Raw genomic sequence first — 20517 nt, 5'->3', positions numbered from 1 at the left:
GAAGGTGCATCTTTGCATGCCTTGCCTTCTTCCTCTCCTTCTAGATGGTGGTGCTAATTGAGCACAGGAGGAGATGCAACCAGAGGGCCGGTGGCCAGATGGAGCACACACACACACACCCTAACAGAATTTGGCTGTTCAGGTTCCAACCTGTCAGGGGAAGCCCACCTTCCTCCAAGATACTGGCTAGGTTCACACAACATGCTAACCCACCCGGTGTGGGTTGTTGTTGAACCGTGGGTTGTTGTGTTGTCTGAACAGAGTGATATTTCCACAGGGTAGGCTAGCATGTTGTCTGAGCGTTTTCCAAGGGGTTGCTCATCAATCAGGCCGTGTGGCTTGTTAACTACCCGAAACAATCCAACAAGCCATGGGTTCTCAAGGTGGCTTTTTCAAGAAAAATAAACCACGCTACATGGTTCGCAAGCCACCCTGCGGAAAATGTGCTGCATTCAGACAAGACGATGACCCAACCTGCAGGAAATGTGTTGAGTTCAGACATCACAGTAACCCACCCTGCAGAAAATGTGCTGCATTCAGACAAGACGATGACCCAGCCTGGGTTAACTTCTTGTATGAAACCAGCCACTAAAGCCAGCCTTCGAGATGTCTTGGATTGCAACTCTCAGTATCTTCAGCAGATAAGACTACTGTCCACTGAAAGGTCTCAAGCAAGCAATTCCACTATCACACACATTAACACTTTCCCATTTATTTTTCTAGCTAACACACAGCGTTGTTGCTCCTGGAGGTCACTGAGCAGGCCCAGTCCTCATTGGACCCCCCTTTTATTTATTTATTTATTTATTTATTTATTTAAAAGGGAGAGTGTGCTGCTCTCCACCCTTCCCTTAGGGAACTTTCTCCTCTGGCATCCCTAAAAATCCCCCTGAGCATGCTATTACCTCCAGCTTATTTTTCACTGGCCCCACTTTGGCCCCAATCCTGTCGACGTGGGGGCACCACTGCATTTCATTCTTAGTCTTCCATACGTTTTTACTCCCTGTTGCACTGAGCCCATCTTGTGCTGCGTCACAAGCACAAACTACAAACAAGAAGGATCTTGGAATTGTTGTAGATCACAAGCTGAATATGAGCCAACAGTGCGATACAGCTGCAAGAAAGGCAAATGCTATTTTGGGCTGCATCAATAGAAGTATAGCTTCCAAATCACGTGAGGTACTGGTTCCTCTCTATTCGGCCCTGGTTAGGCCTCATCTAGAGTATTGCGTCCAGTTCTGGGCTCCACAATTCAAGAAGGACGCAGACAAGCTGGAACGTGTTCAGAGGAGGGCAACCAGGATGATCAGGAGTCTGGAAACAAAGCCCTATGAAGAGAGACTGAAAGAACTGGGCATGTTTAGCCTGGAGAAGAGAAGATTGAGGGGAGACACGATAGCACTCTTCAAATACTTAAAAGGTTGTCACACAGAGGAGGGCCAGGATCTCTTCTCGATCCTCCCAGAGTGCAGGACACGGAATAACGGGCTCAAGTTAAAGGAAGCCAGATTCCGGCTGGACATCAGGAAAAACTTCCTGACTGTTAGAGCAGTACAACAATGGAATCAGTTGCCTGATGAGGTTGTGGGCTCTCCCACACTAGAGGCCTTCAAGAGGCAGCTGGACAAGCATCTGTCAGGGATGCTTTAGGGTGGATTCCTGCATTGAGCAGGGGGTTGGACTCGATGGCCTTGAAGGCCCCTTCCAACTCTGCTATTCTATGACTCTATGATTCTAGCCCAAAATAGCCAAGAGTCTGGGTGTACTCAGAGGCATTTTTCTCATGGTTTGCACTTGAGCTAGGAGCAAGTGGCCTCTCAGAATCCTATGCTGGGCAGAGAAACTGGGGTGGGGGTGGGGTTTCACTAAATTTATCCTGAGGATGGCGGCTGAGGGCGGGGGATTCTCCCACCGTTTCTTGGGGTGAGGGTCTAGTACAACTTCCTCTCTTTTTCCTAAGGTTGCGTTTTCGGATTTGTTTGGGGGGGGGGTTGTTTGTTTTTTGCTGAGGCAAGTAGTAGCAAGAGCAAGAACTTCTCTAGCCGCAATTTCAGTGGCACGGTTCCAGGGCATGATCTGGCAACAGGAAGAATGGCAGCCACCCCACCCCCACCCCCCAAATGGTGGAGAACCTTCATGCCTTGGTCCCTGAGCAGAGGGCAAGGGGGAAGCCAGACCCTGTCCATCAGATAGGGTCCATCAGAACCTTCATGTCCATCAGAACCATCATGTCCATCAGAACCTTCATGCCTTGGTCCCTGAGCAGAGGGCAAGGGGGAAGCCAGACCCTGTCCATCAGATAGGGTCCATCAGAACCTTCATGTCCATCAGAACCATCATGTCCATCAGAACCTTCATGCCTTGGTCCCTGAGCAGAGGGCAAGGGGGAAGGCAGACCCTATCCATCAGATAGGGTCCATCAGAACCTTCCTGTCCATCAGAACCATCATGTCCATCAGAACCTTCATGCCTTGGTCCCTGAGCAGAGGGCAAGGGGGAAGCCAGACCCTGTCCATCAGATAGGGTCCATCAGAACCTTCATGTCCATCAGAACCATCATGTCCATCAGAACCTTCATGCCTTGGTCCCTGAGCAGAGGGCAAGGGGGAAGCCAGACCCTGTCCATCAGATAGGAGGGCAATCCGGAAACCCAGTAAGGAGAAGCCGAGGGCCAAGCACAGCAAGGCGATCCCCAAGTCACGAGGCGAAGGCCAGATCAAACGCGCCTGGCCACGCCAGGGCAGGTCGGGTTCCAGCAGCAAGGGGATCTACTGCTCCGTAGCACAGGGGTCCGTCAGTGGAAGGAACAAGAAACTAAGGATGGCTGAATCTTTTTAACTCTCAAACTCTTTGTCCGAAGAACTTTATTTATTTACATACTGCCCAATAGCCGAAACTCTTTATAATTCTTTGGTAGCTTCTTATCAGAACTGAATTCTCCCCCACTTGCCCCCTCCATATTCAATTATTCAGTAGGCACACCTGTTCTCAGCATGGAGAGGGCCACGATGCAGCTGTTGCCTGCCATGCAGCTGTTGAAGATGAAGAGCCTGTCAGGGGGGAAAGAAAAAGGTGGCCACCCTAATTCGGCTTGGACATGGTTGAATATGCAGCGATTGCAACTCAGAGTGAATATGCAGCGAATGCCGGGGGCTTCCAGAGGCTCCCGGCTCCCAGGTCCAGTGCTGAGCTAGTTCAGTCTTCCCTGACTTGGTGCCCCCCAGATGCTTGGACTGCAGCCCCCCTGATTCCTTATGATTGGCAATGTTGGGAACGGATGCCTAAAACATCTGGGGGGCATGAGATTGTGGGGGGGCCCCCTGAGCTCTCCCCAGTAGAAGGCAGCCTCCTAGGTTGCACTTTGAGCAGGCCTGACCTACACCTCGGGTGGAGGTCCCATGGCTCTGCCCCCCTCTTGTGCATTTATCGTCCCAGCACACGCAATGCCACCTGTTGCAGTACTCTGTCACCCAGTGGGTTTCCGTGGCTGAGGGGGACTAGAACCCGGATCTCCCGACTCCCAGGCCAACACCTTAGCCACTACACCACACTGGCTTCAATAGCATGTTTGTAGCTCTAGCCTGGATCCCAAAAACCTGGATGCTAGAAACATCTGAGCTGGGACGTTTGCAGATGCTTGCCATGAAGGCAGGAAAAGGGCTGGGCCAGTTCCTGATTCTCCCAGGCCACCAACTTCCCCGTTGGGGCTGAAGAGGTTGCAAGCAGACTCTCCGGAGCCCGCACTGACTTGGCCGGCAGCTCCCTCACCGCTCCAGGCACGCGTGTCCAGACGATTCCGCCAGAGGTGAGCGTGGCCACGGCAGGAGCCCTTCTCTGCAGGCTGCCTGGTCCTGTGCTGTCGGGGCTGGGAGGGGGGCTGAAGTCGGAACTGAGCTGGGCTTGGGGGGAACTGGGAGGGGGCTTTGGGGAGCGCCGTCTCCTTGGAGGAGGGGTGTGCAGCTCTCCGGGAGGGGGCACTTCCTGACGTTCAGAGGGGCGGCAGTACCTCTCCAGCCAGAGGGAGAAAACAAGGCTGTCTGGTTAACTCTTTGCACCTGGGGCTTATCATAGAATCATCGAATAGCAGAGTTGGAAGGGGTCTAGTCTACAAGGCCATCGAGTCCAATCCCCTGCTGGGGGGGGATCTACACTACAGCTTTAAAGCGCTTAAAAGTGCTTTATAACAGTTTTGACAACTGTTGGAGCCCAGGGGGGGGGATCTACACTACTGCTTTTAAAGCGTTTTAAAGCACTTTGAAAACGTTTTGAAAACTGTATATGCAGTGTGTCCTGGGCCCAAACAGTTGTCAAAACTGTTATAAAGCGCTTTAAAGCGCTTTAAAGCAGTAGTGTAGATCTGTCCCAGGACACACTGCATATACAGTTTTCAAAACGTTTTCAAAGTGCTTTAAAGCGCTTTAAAAGCAATAGCGTAGATCCCCTGCCGGAATCCTCCCTAAAGCATCCCTGACAGATGGCTGTCCAGCTGCCTCTTGAAGGCCTCTAGGGTGGGAGAGCCCACCACCTCCCTAGGTCTTTGCATCCAGTCAGCACCAGGGCTAGGAGCAGCCCCGTTCGACCCATTGCCTGTTGTTCTGGTAGCTGCCATCCTCTCTGACTGGAGAGGAGGAAGGGGGCGGCAGCTGCTACCAACAGGCAATGGGTCAAACTGGGCTGCTCCTAGCGCTGGTGCTGACCCGATGCAAAGAAGCCCCAGCTGCAGTTTCCATCATGCCTTGAAGGAGGGAATTTTGCCCTGTGCAGCTTTTCTCAGGGAAAGGGTAGAGACCCTGCTAGGCAGGCAGAAGGGCCCTGATTCAGTCCCCGGCGTCTCTAGCTCAAGGTGGCAGGGGACGGGGGAGACCTCTGCTATCGGCCTATTGGAGAGCAGCTACAGAGACTTGAGAGGGGGGCACTCTGCCCACCCACCCACTCACTCCATGTCTCCTCCTTTGAACCAGCTTTTCTTTCTTTAAATTATTACAAAACCCAACCCAACCAATCGCTGACAGAGGTCCCTTACACACACATGCCTGCCGTAGCCCCACAGGCTGTGAGGACCACAAGCTTAGCTGGGGAGAAGCCAGGGCTGTTCTGCCCACCTTCCTGGCTCCCGAAGCCTTGGGGGAGAGTGTGTCACCCACATTTGAACCAGCTGTTCCAGCTGTGCCATGAACAGTGGCTGGATCTGCAGGGATGCTCAGGAGGAAGCCGCCAGGGTGGCAGCACCCTCGCCAGTGCAGGGCTGCCAATCCCACTGCAGTCAAAGGCACAAGAGCAAGCAAGCAGGCTGGGCGCCTCTGCTTCCCTTCATTCTGGACATTTGTCAACCTCATAGAATCATGGAATCATAGAATAGCAGAGTCGGAAGGGGCCTACAAGGCCATCCAGTCCAACCCCCTGCTCAAGGCAGGAATCCACCTTAGAGCATCCCTGACAGAGGAATGTCCAGCTGCCTCTTGAAGGCCTCTAGTGTGGGAGAGGCCACAACCTCACCAGGCAACTGATTCCATTGTCGTACTGCTCTAACAGTCAGGAAGTTTTTCCTGATGTCCAGCTGGAATCTGGCTTCCTGTAACTTGAGCCTGTTTTGACATATTGATATTATATACTGACTTTTTTTTTTTTAGCCACCCTGAATTTTTTTTCCTGTTTAAAAAGCATGGATACCCGTATAATTAATGCATCGGATGAACTGATTAATTAACAAGCAGCTCACATCTTGCATCTTGGCTGAGTGGCTGGGGGAGGCCTGCCGGGATTGCTTTCTGGTAAAAAAGTTCCCTTCCTTGCCCCTATGAGGGACCCTGTAAGGCAAAAAAGAAGAAGGACAGAACTCTCCTTTGCCCATGTCCAGCCTAGTGAGACCTCTGCTCCTCTTTCCTGTCTCTGCAGAACAAAGATGGGCCTGGATTCAAGGAGGATCCTGGGCTGGGGATCCATCCTGCTGTTTCTGATTCTGGTGGATTCATCTTCACGAGCTGCTTCCGCCCAAACATGCTATGGGGCACCGGGACTCCCTGGCGTGCCGGGCCCACCAGGCAAGGACGGCAGAGATGGCCACAAAGGATCCAAGGGAGAGCCAGGTAACAAGTCCTGGCAGCCGCTCTCCACTTCAGAGGCAGTAAGCCTGGGGAACATGGCAGGGAGGGAGGCAACTTTGTCTTCATGGCCAGACCTCATTAAGATTCGTTTTAAGAAAAGGCAGATATTTCTCCCCTGGAGGGGGAAATGGGGAGGGGGGTCCCCAGGGTGCCCAAATTACTAGCATTCCAACTCCACTAGGGTGCAGAGGATGACCAGGGAGCCTCATGTCCTTTTACACTTGACTCACCCACCCAAGGCCTGCAATATTCATGGGTCATTTTCCAGTTAGGGAGCTTTTCGAAGTCCTGTGTGTGCCCTTTGAGAAGTGGAGGCATGGAAGGAGGAGTGCTGATCCCCAGCTTATCATGGGCAACATGGTGGGAGTGACAGCCTAGTCTTCATGGATGGGTGTGACCTGCCCTGTCTTGAACCCCTGCAGGTGTTCCAGCCATTCCTGGAAGCAAAGGGCCTAAGGGCTTGGCAGGAGAACCTGGATCCCCTGGCTTGCCAGGGAAGAACGGGCCAAGAGGCTATGAAGGACCTGCAGGTGAGCCGGGCATGAAGGGCGAGATGGGCGAGCCCGGCGAGCCAGGTGGCTACAAGCGGAACGACCAGTCGGCTTTCACAGTGATGCGGCAAACAGGTCAGCACCCCGTCAAGAACGCTCCGGTGGTCTTCGGAAAGGTCGTTACCAACATCAACAATGACTATGACACCAGCAATGGCAAGTTCACCTGCCGAATCCCTGGCCTTTACTACTTCACCTTTCACACGTCCCTGAACGCCAACCTTTGCGTCAACATGTACCTGAACCGGGACAAAGTGGCCAGCTTCTGTGACCACTTGTCCAACACCAAGCAAGTCAGCTCTGGTGGCGTCCTGCTCCAGATGCAGCAGGGCCACCAGGCGTGGTTGGCCGTCAACGACTACAACGGCATGGTGGGCATTGGCGGCTCTGACAGCGTCTTCTCCGGCTTCCTGCTCTTCCCAGACTAGATTCATCATCGTGAGCTTTCCGCAGGAGCCGAGCAAAGGCTCTCTGGAAGCCTTGGAGTTACTGGCCTCTGGGCTTCATGTAGCTACTTCCTGGTTATTACTTTTTCACCGTTGATCCAAAAAAGTCTTCATGTGTCTTGAAAAACGCTCAATAAAACTGTTCTTCGCTATGCTGGTTGGTTGGTTTATTCGAAGTATTTATAATCATATTCCCAGACTGGTTTGCAAAAAGAATAAAACAATTAACATGTAAATGCAAAAATACCCACAAAAAGCTATAAAAGCAGCATTGGTCAGCCAGATTAAAATTGCATCTCAAAGCTTGCATTTGCTCTGAAATAAATATTTATTCATTGAAAACATTTTTCCCTATTCAGGCTGCTTGTCCCAGAGATTAAAAAGCAGCTGAAGTAAAAACAAACGTAAATAAAAATTACAAATTTACAAACAGCCACGCTCAAATCACATTTTTTCCTTCTTTGAATATAGAGTGAATTGAGAGTATTTGGGACCACATAGAGAAACTTGTCCCACTGGGCACAACGGAATGGACCTCTAAGGCAAACTTTCCCAACCTGGTGCTCTCCAGATATTTTGGACTTCAACACCCATCAGCCCCACCCAGCATGTCCAATGCTAAAGAATGCTGGGTGTTGTAGTCTAAGCCATCTGGAGAACACCACGTTGGGGAAGGCTGTTCTGATTAGTGATGGGCAAACTTAACCCAAGTTAGTTGGTTATTTACTTGGGAAATAATGAACTCGCCCGTATTGGCTCAGAAGCGAGTTCTCCCTTGAAGCAAATTCTCATTCCATATAAACGAGTATGATATGAAAGTGCATCTTGGGAGCTCAAGTTTGGAATTGCCTGGTGCCTCCCCGGAGCTAGAGCTGTGGTGGCAGCAATGAAGGAAGATGCTTAAGGGCACGGAATAACGGGCTCAAGTTAAAGGAAGCCAGATTCCGGCTGGACATCAGGAAAAACTTCCTGACTGTTAGAGCAGTGCAACGGTGGAATCAGTTACCTAGGGAGGTTGTGGGCTCTCCCACACTAGAGGCCTTCAAGAGGCAGCTGGACAACCATCTGTCAGGGATGCTTTAGAGTGGATTCCTGCCTTGAGCAGGGGGTTGGACTCGATGGCCTTGTGGGCCCTTCCAACTCTGCTATTCTATGATTCTATGATTCTATGAGAGTGCAGGATGACTCATAATTCTGGGGAGGGTGCTCCTGCTTTCAGGCTCAGAGAAGCAGGGGAAAGAAGGCAACGGCACTTGATTAGGTAAGGAAAGAGTTAATCCTGCCAACTCAGCACATGCATGGAAATGGCACTGCTTAGATACAGCCCGCACGAGCTCAGGAGCTTGTGATCAATGCTCAACTTAGCAGCACATTTGTAAACTTCTGATCCAGGCTCATTAAAAAGGTCAGCGTTAGGAACGGACAAGGTTCGGCCAGTGAGTGGACTAATGAGAGAATTCACCTGCTTGGCCAACTGTAGCCAGGAGAACTGTAGTGTTAAGCAACTGCTGGACAGTGGCCCCATTCAGACAACACGCTAAACCATGCTGCTTAACCACAACATGGTTAATGGAATGCATAATGCATTCAGTTAACCATTTTGTGGTTAAGCAGCATGGTTTAACGTGTTGTCTGAATGGGGCGAGTACCTGTATGTTGCAGCCTATGGAGCAAGTAGTGGGGTGGGGTGATAATACAGAAAATAGTGCAGGGTGGGGAGCTCAACCCCTCCTCCCCAAGTACTGCAGCTCTAGTCCACTTTGTTGTGAATCAGCCAGGGAGCTTCGACTTTCGGGCCATATAGAACTGTAATAAATAGGTAAATAACTTTGCCCTGCTGTCTGCCCTCGGAGCAGAGAGCTGAAAGGAAGCACACAGTGGCCTCTGCAATCACCCAAGGGAGCTAGTAGGGCACCTGGGATGCTGCGCCCCGCCCCCTGCCTCCAGGGAGTACATCATACCATGGGGAAGACCAGCATGGGCCCATCCATAGGGTGACCAACTGTCAGGATTTCCCCGGATTTGTCCTGGTTTTTGTTCTTTCCATGGTGTCAGGGGGGATTTTCTAGAATTTTCAATAATGTCCTGGAATGACACACCTTCCCCTTTAAGGCTGCCATTAGCATGGCAGGAGGGAGTGACATGCTTTCTTGAGGCACATCATTCCCCCACCCCGAGCTCCAATTGAGGTCTTAAAGGGCTCAGAAAGCTGCTTCCCCACACACACACTAGGTGTCCTCTTTTTTGGTTTCCCCTCCCCCTCCCGGATTTGCCGGTTTACACCAAAAACCCGGACAAATCCAGGCAAATCCGGTCATATGGTCACCCTACCCTAGAAGGCATAGCATTGAGCCTTGCTGGGGAAAATGCCCGCCTATATTTGGGTATAGATAACCAGCTTAAATACAGAGGTACACTATTTTGGTCGTGATCCTGTAGCCCCAAGGCATACGGGGAACATGGGCCCCGTGAAGCTTGCTGTAGTTCCTGAGTAAAGCTACTTTGCATGGAACAAGACCGGAGATCTGTCAATCCCAATACTGGGTGGTGTCACAAGATAGGCTGCAGAGACCCGAGTTCAAATCCCTTTCCGCTCAGCTCTTGGTGACCTTGGGCCAGTCACTCTGTCGTGCTAAACTACCTCCCGGGGTTGTGGAGGAGATAAGATTACTTTTTTAAAAATCTATAATAAAATAAAGGAGATTGCGGGGAAAGAAGGAGGAGGCATGAGCTCCTTGGAGGAAAGGCCAGGCACTAGGAGGAAGGTCTTCAAGGAAGGGGAACAGGCTGCCTCAGGATTCAGGAGGTGGTGGGCTCTTTAAGCAGAGGCTGGAATTCTCCAAATCCCGTCCTGAAACTCATTCAGACTCGTGCCTGTCGCAGATTGCTAGCTTTTTTTTTTTCTTTTAGCACAAAAAATCTGCTTACTTTGTGTGTGTACATTTTTCTAATTGTATGCATCAATTGTGCCCGGTTCTTTTTAACATACACATTTTCTTCCATTGACTGAAGCATGTTTGTGTGCATTTTTCAAAAGTGTACATTTTTTTTAAATACACATTCTTCAAATATATTAGAGCTACACCTGTCTGAAAGGCCCTCACAGGGGCCAAGGCAAAAAGAAAGTTAGTTTATTTTAAAATAAACTAACATTTATGCAAAAAAGGTAGCCTTGAGGCCAATTCTTTGCAGAAGTCCTTTGCAGGGCCTCTGAGCTGCAGTTAACACAATATGCCATAAGAACATCAGAAGAGCCCTGCTGGATCAGACCAAATGCCTATTGAGGCCAGCATTCTGTTCCCACACTGGCCGACCAGCTGCTTGTGGACATGAATGCATCATATTGAAAGGTACACTGCTTCCAATACTGAAGGTAACTAGTCATCATGTCTAGTAGCCATTTATCTATTAATTTGTCTAATCCCCCTTGAAAGCTGTCTAAGTTGGTGGCCATTTGTGGCAGGGAATTACATAGTTTAACTCTGTATGAAGAAATCCTTCATAAAATCCTAGAATAGTAGAGTTGGAAGGGGCCTATGAGGCCATCAAGTCCAACCCCCTGCTCATTGCAGGAATCTACTTTAAAGCGTCCCTGACAGATGGTTGTCCGGCTGCCTCTTGAAGGCCTCTAATGTGGGAGAGCCCACGACCTCTCTAGGTCACTGGTTCCATTGTCGTACTGCTCTAACAGTCAGAAAGTTTTTCCTGACGTCCAGCCGGAATCTGGCTTCCTGTAACTTGAGCCCATTATTCCGTGTCCTGCACTCTGAGGCCATTTATACGCAAGCCCGAAAATGCAGTCTGGTCACGGACAAGTCCCTGTGCGTCCAAATGAGGACTCCCGGGAGCAGGGGGGGATGATCTCAGGTTTCCCCAGGGATCCAATTATTCCCATGGTCTTGGGATCATCCCGAGACCCCAGGAGGTGTGGCTGCCCTTCCCGGCTTCTTCCCTCCTTTCCACAAGTAGCGGGGAGCAGTAGAGGGAAGGAGCTGGGCGAGGAGGCATCGGGGGTGGGGGAGAGAGAGGTCGGGGCTTTTTTTAAAAAAAACCTCACCTTTTTCTGGAGCGCACATGTGCTCAGCTTCTTAAAAAAAAATATTTTAATGGCGGGTGTGACACCCTCCTTCCTCCTGGGATGTCGTGTCCGCATGTGGACTAAGGGGAGGATCTGGTGATTAGGATATCACGAGAACCTCCCCCCTCCCTCTCAAATGGCTTGAGACGATTAAGAGATCCTGGCCCTTCCTGTTACCTTTCCTGAATCTCCCAGCATGCAGCTTGATAGGATGACTGCAACCTTCTTCTCATTGGCCTTCTTTCTTCTCACATCAGTCCGTTGGTTTCTGTTCACCACTCTGCTGCTAAGATCATCTTCTTGGCTCGCCACTCTGACCATGTTACTCTTCTGAAATCTCTTCATTGGCTTCCAATTCACTTCAGAATCCAATATAAACTTCTCCTGTTGACTTACAAAGCTTTTCACGGTCTAGCTCCTTCCTATCTCTCCTCTCTCATCTCACACTATTGCCCCGCTCGTGCTCTTCGCTCCTCTGATGCCATGTTTCTCACCTGCCCAAGGGTCTCTACTTCCCTTGCTTGGCTTCGTCCATTTTCTTCTGCTGCCCCTTACGCCTGGAACGCTCTTCCAGAACATTTGAGAACTACAAGTTCAATCGCAGCTTTTAAAACTCAGCTAAAAACTTTTCTTTTTCCTAAAGCTTTTAAAACTTGATTTTGTTCTGACTTTATACTGCTAGTTTTACCCTACCCTGTGCCTGTTTGGTGCATTCTCTTCCCCTCCTTATTGTTTTATTATGATTTTATTAGAATGTAAGCCTACGTGGCAGGGTCTTGCTATTTTATTGTTTTACTCTGTACAGCACCGTGTACATTCATGGTGCAATATAAATAAATAATAATAATAATAATAATAATAATAATAATAATAATGACCCCATTGGGTTCCAATTTTATGGGAAAGGCTGATTTCCCCCCTCCTCGCCCACTTTCTCCATATCATGCTGCAAAGGGGAGCCACCCTCTCCACGCATTGCCCAAAGAGCATTCAAATGCATGGCTGTAACATCCCTATGCAATGGGTTCACGTGTGCATAAGCCCCGGTCTCTCCTAGCACCTGTTCCATGTCCCCTTTTTTAACTGGTGATACCTGGGAATTCTGCATGCAAAGGAAGGCCTCTTCCAGTGTGCCTCTTTGGGTTTGGGGACGCCTGCACTACAGTTGCTCTAGGAAGTAAAGGCAAGTTTCATAAAGGCTCAGGCAGAGTTTGTTTCGGGCAGCCGGGACAAAAGTGCTGAGCCCCAGCAGAGCTGCCGAAAGAGAGTCCCGAGGTCCAGCGGCACGCGAAAGCCACAAACCACTGGGAACACAAGCTTGCTTGCCAAACCCTCAACCACAAGGAAGGGTTCCCCATATTTCTTGCTGAGATTGCAGGAAGGGATAAGAAATACTCCTGCACTTCCCTGTGCTGTGGCCAAGGCGCAGATGTGAAACCGCTGGCCAGGCCCGGATGGACGGAAGGAGCCTGCAGAGAAAGGAGAAGCACCAGCCGGTTTCCCTTTTGCCACAAACACGTGAAGCGTGGATGTGCAGCTGGGGGGAGCGGGGCAGCCTTCTCTGTGCTGCGCAAGCGTCTTCCTGCCTTGGCTGAGCCGCCGCCGTCAGTCAGGGCCTGAAGGAGTCCAGCCTTGCTGCCTCGAGGGATTGTCAGGGGGCTGCGAGGTAAGGGAAAGCTTTCCGCTTGCCTGGGTGGTGGTGGCTGTGGTGGTGGGGAAGCCCTGGCTGCTGGCCAGAGAGTGCCTCTCAAGGGACCCCAAGAGAAAGCCAGCCCTCCAGTGGTTTGGGAGAGGACAGCTAGTTTGCTGGGAAGCCAAGTCCCATTACAGCCAACCGCTCCAGCGATGCCAGCAGCACGGCCGAAAGCCAGGGCTGCGGCCGGTGGAAGAGTCTACGGATTGGTACCCTTTTCTAGGGTGACCAACTGTCAGGATTTCCCCGGATTTGTCCTGGTTTTTGTTCTTTCCATGGTGTCAGGGGGGATTTTCTATAATTTTCAATAATGTCCTGGAATGACAAACCTTCTTCTTTAAGGCTGCCATTAGCATGGCAGGAGGGAGTGACATGCTTTCTTGAGGCACATCATTCCCCCACCCCGAGCTCCAATTGAGGTCTTAAAGGGGAAAGTGGGTCATTCGTGGACATTAGAGAAAAGGCCCCAATTGGAGTGGATGGTGGTGGTGCAGAATGAAATCCTTTCCCCTCCTCCACTCCAATCGGGTTCTTTAAGGTGGCGGGGGAATAACGTACTTTCTGCAGGACTCAGAAAGCTGCTTCCCCCCCACACACACACACTAGGTGTCCTCTTTTTTGGTTTCCCAAATATGGTCACCCTACCTTTTCCAAAGTGTGTGTGTGTGTGTGTGTGTGTGGTGTCTCTCTGTTGCAATCGCTTCTCTTCACTGCCGCCCCTGGCCCGCTTGACAAGCAGAGAGCCAGGGAGCCAGGAGGCCGCGGCGTCTGCTGCCCCTCCTTCTCGGCGCCGTCATCGTCTGAGCCGGTGAGAAGCAGGTGTCCGAACGGGGCGCAACGGGCAAGAGGCGGCGTCAGCCCAGGGTGCTCTTGCCAGGGGCTCCTCCTGGGCTGTGCGCTCTCGGCAGGTGGCCAAGCACGCCTGCCTTTGGGGCTGGCCGGGCCCAGACGGTTCACCTATTCAGCGAGGAGGAGGAGGAGGAGGAGGAGGAGGAGGAGGAGGAGGAGGAAGAAAGGGCCAGGAGGCTTCGCAGGGTGGGGGCGGGTGGGGGGTCAACCATGGGCCTCTGCCAGATTATAAGCCTCGGCAGGTGCCTGTCAATGTGAGCCCGTGTGGAGGGCTGGACCCTTTCTGCGCAAAGATGCCGCACGGCTGAGTCAGATCCTGCACGCCCTCCGTGCAACGTGCAAGAGGCAGCCCACCAGGGACGAGGCTTTGCCCTGGGGGAGATCAACTCTGCCTCCCCAATCAGATGCCCCCTGTGGCATAATGGTGGAATGGGGTGGGTGGGAGGTTGCCTCTTCCCGTTGGCGTGGCCGTGGGCAGGGCCGGCGCCACACTATATTGCACCCTAGGCAGGCACGTTCTGAAGCCACCACCCCCCGCTCGCTCACTCACCGCTCCCTCACTCACCTGCCCACCCGCTCGCTCACTCACTCACTGCTCTCCCCCGCCTGCTCGCCCGCCCGCTCGCCGCTCCGGCTCCCCCCTCGCTCACCGCTCCGGCTCCCCCCTCGCTCACACGCTCTGGCTCCCCCCATCGCTCACCCACTCACCGCCTTCTCCCTCCCGCTCCCGGCTTTGAAGCCAGGACGCTGGGGTTGGGGGGCGGGGCAGACGGTACCTGGCTGACGAAGGCCTGGCGCGCCGTACTGAAGCCTCCACCTCCAACCCCAGCATCCTGGCTTCGAAGGAGCCAGGACGCTGGGGTTGGGCGGAGGCTGGGGCGGTGGCTTTGGAACAGCACACCCGGAAGCCGCTCTAGGAGAGCAGCTTCCGGGTACGCTGTTCGGCGCCCTCGTTTGCTTGGCGCTCTAGGCAGCCGCCTGAGTTGCCTCTATGGCAGCACCGGGCCTGGCCGTGGGGTCAGGAAGCCCTGGGCTCTGCCCCTCCACTGTCATGGGACTGGCCAGGCCAGGCGGAAGGCAAAGCGACGCCTCTCGTGCAGCTGACTATGGCAAGCAAGGGGGCAGGAGGACTCATGGCGTTGCACGAGTATTGGGACAGAGCGGAGGCACACCGGGGAGGAACGGAGGGGGTCACGGAGAAAGAGCCTTTGAGGGGATGAATGAGGAAGCAGGGGGGAGGCGGTCCTCACTGAGAAGGCGCGAGGAGACTCCTGCAGATCCGTGCCAAGGCGGACGGGGGTGGGGGCACTCTACCACACCTCTTCTCACGGGGTTCCCCTCCCGGCCCTCCTTGTCTTCCCAGGATGCTGAGCACGGGGACGGTGGTGTGGGCGGTGCTGCTGTGCCTGCCGGCAGCCTGGCTGACGAAGGCCGACACCTGCCGGGGGCCCACCCTCATCCCAGGCATCCCGGGCATCCCGGGCGCCCCGGGCATCGATGGCCAAGATGGAACGGAAGGGCAGAAGGGCGAGCGAGGTAAGAGGGAGGCGGGCCGCATGGGGAAGAGCGCTGCCTGGGTGCCACCTCACTATGGCACCCATCCAAAGTCGATCGTGAGATGCTATGGCGGACGTCTGCGTGCAACCCATAGAAAGCCAATCTGTGGCATGGGGTGGGAGGGGCAGGAAGGGCAACAGGTGCAGGGCAGAAGCTAACCCCACCCCTCAGAAAACCTTCTCCTGCTGTTTTCCCTCCTACCTTGGGGCCCCTCCCAGCAGGCTCATTCGAGGGCAGCAGTGGACACCAGTGGCAAGCCACACGCAGAGACCATTTCCCATAATGCCACTTTGGGGCATTGTGGGTAATTACAATGGAAGGCAGTTCACAGCAGATGGCCTGGGGAGCCAAGGACTGCCTAAGCAGCAGGCCCTGCCGAGGTCCCAGGGCCCAGAGGCTGCCGGCTGTTGATACCAGCCCTGGAGGAAGGTGGTCTAAGCACCTGCCCCATCTGTTGCAAAGTCCTTGCAAATTGTCCCCTCTTGATCCCACGTTGCAGCTGAGAAGCAACAGTACCCCAACCCGAACCCCTGCTAGTTTGACAAGGCAACCTGGCATTCTAGCTGCCCTGCATTGAGCAAAATTAGATGGTAAAGCTCTTCCTGGACTGAATCACCTGTGTGTGTGTGTGCATGGGGGTGGGCTGGGAGTGAAGTTGCACGTTTGAATGCTCCCCTAAGAAATGAAGCACTTCCCTGCGTGACAAAAATGCAACCTCAGAAAGGAGCCTGAGTAATCTCAGTCACCTAGTGTGTTTCTGACATGGAAGGGGTCTGGAGGTCAACTAGTCCATCCCCTGTCCCATGCAGAAAATCAAAAGCTAGCTCCAGGGCTGGCCCTACCATTGGGTGGAGTTAGGCAGTTGCCTCATGTGGCAGATCTTGGGAGGTGGCAGCAAGGTGCCCGGCGTGCCATGCAACCTGCCTGTTGCCTTCCATACATGAAAGGGGAGGGGGTGCCATCTTGCCCTGGCTAGATCATCCTAGGATGACCAACTGTCAGGATTTCCCCGGATTTGTCCTGGTTTTTGTTCTTTCCATGGTGTCAGGGGGGATTTTCTATAATTTTCAATAATGTCCTGGAATGACACACCTTCCCCTTTAAAGCTGCCATTAGCATGGCAGGAGGGAGTGACATGCTTTCTTGAGGCACATCATTCCCCCACCCCGAGCTCCAATTGAGGTCTTAAAGGGGAAAGTGGGTCATTCGTGGACATTATAGAAAAGGCCCCAATTGGAGTGGATGGTGGTGGTGCAGAATGAAATCCTTTCCCATCCTCCACTCCAATCGGGTTCTTTAAGGTGGCGGGGGAATAACGTACTTTCTGCAGGACTCAGAAAGCTGCTTCCCCCCCCACACACTAGGTGTCCTCTTTTTTGGTTTCCCAAATATGATCACCCTAGATCATCCCCAATGGATGGCTGTCCAGCTACAGCTAGAAGACCCCCAGTGAACGATGATGGAAGCAAGACTTGAATCAGGGACTTAGAACAATAAGGCATTTCTCTCCCCCCACCCCCGGAATGTTTCCACTTTGATGGATTTATAGGCTCTCATTTGGGGAAGAGGAACGCCTGTCTGCCTACAAGCAGTTCTCTCGACTGCAGTTCTGGGGGAAACAGCTGAGTTCAGACCAGACTGATCCCACCACTTCTTCCTCCCCCTGCCTCACGGTCTCCCTTGGCCTCACTTCCTTTTTTTCTGCAGGTCCTCCCGGGAGTTTTGAAGAGAACCGAGATTCTGGTGAGCTAGGCGAGCCAGGCGAGCCTGGGTACCCGGGGAAAGCTGGGCCCCGGGGCCCAGCTGGTTCCAAAGGGCCGCCTGGTCCTCCTGGCCCCCGTGGGCCCAAAGGGGAATCCGGCGACTCCAAGGCCTCCCTCAAGGCCGCCTTCTCGGCATCCCGGGGCGTCTCCATAACGCCGCGGCGAGGGCAGCCCGTCCGGTTTGACCGCGTCATCATCAACGTCAACGGGAACTACGAGAACCGCTACGGCCGCTTCAGCTGTGAGATCCCGGGGGTGTACTACTTCACCTACCACGTCACCTCCCGGGCCCACTTGTGCATCCACCTCAAAAAGGGCCAAGGCAATGACCGAGGCCAGCGGGTGGTGGCCTTCTGTGACTACGCGTACAACACCTTCCAGGCCACCACGGGTGGCGTGGTGCTGCGCCTGGCAAGGGGCGAGACGGTGTGGCTGGAGCCGACAGAGAAGAACTCCCTGATTGGGGGGACAGAAGGAGCCGACAGCATTTTCTCCGGGTTCCTGCTTTTCCCCGACAGCTAGAAGAACCCCCGAACGTGCTTTCTGCTTGCTTTCCACCCAGCTCTGCCATCTGCAGCTGAGCTGGTCTGGCAAATGCCGGCCAGGGATGGCCCTTGGGGCCTGTGAGTGGCAGGCCGCCCTCTTTCAGCCCAGCCTAGCCACGAGAGGTGTCCAGCCACACGTGTTTTTAATCAGCTCTCCGGTTTGGGTTTTGTTAAATACGAGGCCTCTGTGCTGTCCTCAGAAATAAATAAATGCTCATTTACACTCTGGTTTGCAGAGTTATTGTTGGTTCCATCCTGGGGGGGAAACCAAACAGGAATCGGAAGCTCTTTCTGCCCCAAATATGAAACAATTTCCCAATTTTTGTATACTTTTATCAAAAATGAACTGAAAAGGAATTCTCACTGATCCATTCCGGCCAAATTAAACAGGAAAGGAAGTGGTTGGACTCGATGGCCTTGTAGGCCCCTTCCAACTCTGCTATTCTATGATTCTATGACCATGTTGCACTTGTCTGCCAAAGAAGAAGAAGTTGGCAACCACCATTCAGCACGAACATGGCTGAATGCACAGGGAGTCCAAGCCCTCAAAGCTCTGAGCCTGGGTGGACAAATCTACCAGTTTCTCTCTGTGTGTGTTTAAATCTCTTAAATATTCAGAATAAAAATAAGTTCTTTTTATTCTGAATATGGAAAATGCTGCAAATTTGGGTTTTTTTTTTTAATCAAAAGTGAATTGAAATTCTCACCCAATGCTAGCCTTTACTCTCGGAACCTGATAGGCAGATAGTAAAGGCTAGGGTTGCCTAGGGTGACCATATGAAAAGGAGGACAGGGCTCCTGTATCTTTAACCGTTGCATTGAAAAGGAAATTTCAGCAAGTGTCATTTGTATATATGGGGAACCTGGGGAAATTTCCTCTTCATCACCACAGTGAAAGCTGCAGGTGCCCTGCCCTCTTTTAAATCTGGTATAGCTCCTGCACCTTTAACTGTTGTGATGGAGAGGGAATTTCACCAGGTTCTCTATATATACAAATGACACCTGCTGAAATTCTCTTTCCAATGCAACTGTTAAAGATATAGGAACCCTGTCCTCCTTTTCATATGGTCACCCTAGGGTTGCCTAGAGTTGGTTTAGGGTTTACCAAAATGCCTGAAGATATCATGAAACTATCCACCCTACATGGCCCGGGCAGCGGGCGAGTTTCTCCTCCCCACGCTGAGTCACCACCAGAGGGCAGCAGATATCTAGAGATTGATGGCTGCACTTGACTTGCCGGAAAGGAAGAAAAAAAGAGTCCGCCTCTCAGCGAGTCCTAATCGTGGAGCTCTGAGAGGCGGAATTTATAGTGTCTACAGCCTAAACTGAGTAGGGTGACCAACTGTCAGGATTTCCCCGGATTTGTCCTGGTTTTTGTTCTTTCCATAGTGTCAGGGGGGATTTTCTATCATTTTCAATAATGTCCTGGAATGACACACCTTCCCCTTTAAGGCTGCCATTAGCATGGCAGGAGGGAGTGACATGCTTTCTTGAGGCACATCATTCCCCCACATAGAAAAGGCCCCCATTGGAGTGGATGGTGGTGGTGCAGAATGAAATCCTTTCCCCTCCTCCACTCTAATCGGGTTCTTTAAGGTGGTGGGGGAATAACGTACTTTCTGCAGGACTCAGAAAACTGCTTCCCCCCCCACACACTAGGTGTCCTCTTTTTTGGTTTCCCAAATATGGTCACCCTAAAACTGAGTGCTGCTATGGCCGTGGTCCCTTTGGCATGGATGGGGGCAGGTAGCAAGGCTGCAACCCTCAGGAGACATGCAAGGGCTCGTCTCTCCCTTCCACAGATTTTCCATGGAGGAGAGACTCCAGCCCAGTGCCCCCAATGTGCACAGGCCTTTCCCTCCCCCCTCCCAGGCCTTGGGAGCGAGAGAAGGAGGCCTTTGTCCCCGAGGGGCAGCTGCAGTGCGCCAGTCTTTCCCCCTTCCTCCCTGGGCCCATGGCAGCGGCAGCAGCACGGCAATGGGAGCAGGATGATCAGAGCGGAGTGATGCTCCCCTCTGTTCCTCCATTTTGCGCACAGATGGTTCGCTGTGCGCGAATTACCTTCTTCTTCCTCCAGGCTCACAGCCACCCTCTGAATTTACCTCTTTCTCTCCCCACACCCCCCCAAGAAATAATGGAGGGATGTAATTTCATTGGGTCGGGTGGGGGTGGCAGAAAGGGGCAACTTCCAGGCAGGAGGGTTGGTCCACAGCACAGTCGCTCTGCCTGCATTCACCTCAGAAACCTCCGTAAACAGGGAGCAATTCACGGCCCCTTCTCTCTGGGGTTCCCTTGTGTGTGGGGGGGGAGTGCAGTGGGTTCTCCACGGGCAGCCTGCCCTAGCCAGATGCTATTGGGCTATGATGCCAATCATCCTAGACCACCGGCCCTGCTTATGGGGGATGATGGGAGGAGTCGTCCAGCAATGCGTGGGAACCCAAGGCTGCCTTAGAGGGTTCCCTCAGGGGGCCGTGCGATGCCGTGATGGCTTCTTCCTCAGCAAGCCAGAGCTGTAATCCTGGCAGAACCATCCAGGCTAAGACATGGTTCCCCTCCACCGAGGATTTATGTGTAGGGCGGGGAGGGAATTGGCTCTTCAATTTGTGGCATAGCAGCCTCTGTTTGAAGAATGAGAGTTTGTTTTAAGAGCAAGTAAGGGAACTTTTCTGGCTTGAAAAACAACCACCCAAACCCTATGGTTGTCAGTGTTCCTCTCAAAGTATAGCTGGGTGGTCCATCTGTCCGTCCCTCCTCCCCAAGTGCCTCAGATTCCACCCAACTGACATGTACAGCTCTATTCACTCAATATTTGATGTTCCTCAGAACAGATTTTTCAGGGTCAAAATCACACTTATGCTTAAGCGATCCTGGAATAACAAGAACAATTTCACCATTCGATCGAATGATCCTTACGGTGAATAGCAATAAGAC

General features: G+C 52.5%; 2 protein-coding genes across 2 annotated transcripts; both read left to right on the top strand.

Moving 5' to 3' along the window:
* Positions 1–3684: 3684 nt before the first annotated feature.
* On the top strand, positions 3685–7253 carry C1QC (complement C1q C chain). The gene is made up of 3 exons (XM_063145101.1): positions 3685–3805; positions 5896–6086; positions 6527–7253. The coding sequence occupies exons 2-3, from the start codon at positions 5903–5905 to the stop codon at positions 7081–7083; spliced, it is 741 nt and encodes a 246-aa protein (XP_063001171.1). The 5' UTR covers positions 3685–3805; positions 5896–5902; the 3' UTR covers positions 7084–7253.
* Positions 7254–15078: 7825 nt separating this feature from the next.
* C1QB (complement C1q B chain) lies at positions 15079–17812 on the top strand. Its single transcript, XM_063145115.1, has 2 exons — positions 15079–15257; positions 16986–17812. The coding sequence occupies exons 1-2, from the start codon at positions 15086–15088 to the stop codon at positions 17561–17563; spliced, it is 750 nt and encodes a 249-aa protein (XP_063001185.1). The 5' UTR covers positions 15079–15085; the 3' UTR covers positions 17564–17812.
* The last annotated feature ends 2705 nt before the right edge of the window (positions 17813–20517 follow it).

This window comes from Elgaria multicarinata, chromosome 20 (genome assembly GCF_023053635.1).
Source record: "Elgaria multicarinata webbii isolate HBS135686 ecotype San Diego chromosome 20, rElgMul1.1.pri, whole genome shotgun sequence".
Classification (NCBI taxonomy): Eukaryota; Metazoa; Chordata; class Lepidosauria; order Squamata; family Anguidae; genus Elgaria; species Elgaria multicarinata.
The sequence above is the reverse complement of the archived record's forward strand: the minus strand, read 5'-3'. Positions and strand labels throughout refer to the sequence as shown.

Coding starts and splice junctions, on each gene's coding strand:
- C1QC (XM_063145101.1), top strand. CDS start 5,903: ATGGGCCTGGATTCAAGGAGGATCCTGGGCTGGGGATCCATCCTGCTG. Junction 6,087..6,526: donor AGGATCCAAGGGAGAGCCAG/GTAACAAGTCCT, acceptor GAACCCCTGCAG/GTGTTCCAGCCATTCCTGGA.
- C1QB (XM_063145115.1), top strand. CDS start 15,086: ATGCTGAGCACGGGGACGGTGGTGTGGGCGGTGCTGCTGTGCCTGCCG. Junction 15,258..16,985: donor AGGGCAGAAGGGCGAGCGAG/GTAAGAGGGAGG, acceptor TTTTTTCTGCAG/GTCCTCCCGGGAGTTTTGAA.